The sequence below is a fragment of the Lampetra fluviatilis genome, unplaced genomic scaffold (assembly GCF_964198595.1).
Source record: "Lampetra fluviatilis unplaced genomic scaffold, kcLamFluv1.1 SCAFFOLD_605, whole genome shotgun sequence".
Taxonomy (NCBI): domain Eukaryota; kingdom Metazoa; phylum Chordata; class Hyperoartia; order Petromyzontiformes; family Petromyzontidae; genus Lampetra; species Lampetra fluviatilis.
In genome coordinates, this window is record NW_027620687.1 from 60,001 (window position 1) to 61,386 (window position 1,386).

Sequence of the window (1,386 nt, forward strand, 5' to 3'; positions counted from 1 at the left end):
ACACAGACTCGTTGTGCGTGACAATTGATTTTCGTGAAAATTTCTTTCCAAAATTTTACACTTTTATATTTAATTACCAATTGCTTAATGGTGGCAGGCAATCATCTGACCCATAGGTGGCAGCCATCTCAAGCCAGAGGGCGAGAGGACTCTAGCCGCCCGTTTCAAAGACCAATGTGGGCTGGGTTGTGGCCCATTGAACACGCATATAAAGGATTTATAGTGAAAAACTTTGTTTTTACGGGTTGATTTTTTTTCTACCTACGTGACTTTAACCGAAAGAACCACAGAGTGGGAGATAGAGAGAGAGTGTTAGAGAGAGAGAGCGTCAGAGAGCGTCAGAGATGGTCAGAGGGCGGTGGAGTCGTGTGCGTCTCGCCTGGACACGTGCGGATGCCGCAGTACTGGAAGCGCGTGTCGCGGCTCGTGGTGTAGCACCAGGGCCCCTTGGGGTCGTCGTCCGGGTTGCGGCAAAAGTTCTCCTCCAGCCCTGCGTCGGGGTGGGTGGCCGGAGAGAAGCTGAGGGGTGGAGGGGGGGGGGGTGGAGGTGGTGGTGGTGGAGGGGGTGAGGGGGCGGTAACATTAGCCCCACCACCAGCCCCACCACCACCACCCACCACCAGCCCCACCACCACCAACCCCACCATCACCACCCCCACCACTCCCACCAGCACCACCACCTCCACCACCCCCACCGCCACCACCACCGCCACCCCCACCACCACCACCATCCTCACAACCCCCACCACCCTCACAACCCCCACCACCCCCACCAGCACCACCACCCCCACCAGCACCACCACCCCCACCAGCACCACCACCCCCCACCGCCACCACCACCGCCACCACCTCCACCACCACCACCCCAACCCCCACCACCACCCCCCCCGACCCCCCCCACCCCTACTCCCACCACCCCCACCCTCCCCCACCACCACCCCCACCCACTTGGGCTTGTGAGGGTAGTTGGAGCTCCACTTCTGGCAGTCGGTCCCAGTCGCGGTGATGGCGACGGTCCCGCGGTAGCCGCTGCCGATCCCCTCCACGCAGTCCTCCAGGAAGTCTGCGCGGCACGAGGGGGGGCAACATTGATCCCCCCCCCACTCCCATTGACCCCCCCCCCACACTCTCACTGAGCCCCCACACACTCCCACTGAGCAATGATCAACAACGCGGTGGGCTCTCGTGATATTGTTTTTTTCCGAGACCAAGGTGCTCTGCAAACCCTCTGGCTACCATCAAAGGTTTGTACACGAAGCCATTCAGATATACAAACACAGACGTAACTTCAACCGTGATGATGGGTACAAACTTAGTAATCATTGGAAAGATGTTATTAACCGTGCAAAAAAAAAGATTTAGCTACACATTTTTGGACCATCTTAT

General features: G+C 58.2%; 1 protein-coding gene across 1 annotated transcript in view; it reads right to left on the reverse strand.

The window, feature by feature from the left end:
- LOC144954258 (plasminogen-like) overlaps positions 1–1,063 on the reverse strand; it is a gene marked incomplete at both ends in the record, with an annotated part of 61,060 nt that extends 59,997 nt beyond the window's left edge. The window contains 2 exons of the mRNA XM_078884794.1: positions 380–519; positions 949–1,063. Of these exons, the coding sequence (XP_078740920.1) occupies positions 380–519; positions 949–1,063 (255 nt within the window). The remainder of the gene's footprint in view (positions 1–379; positions 520–948) is intronic.
- Positions 1,064–1,386: the final 323 nt, after the last annotated feature.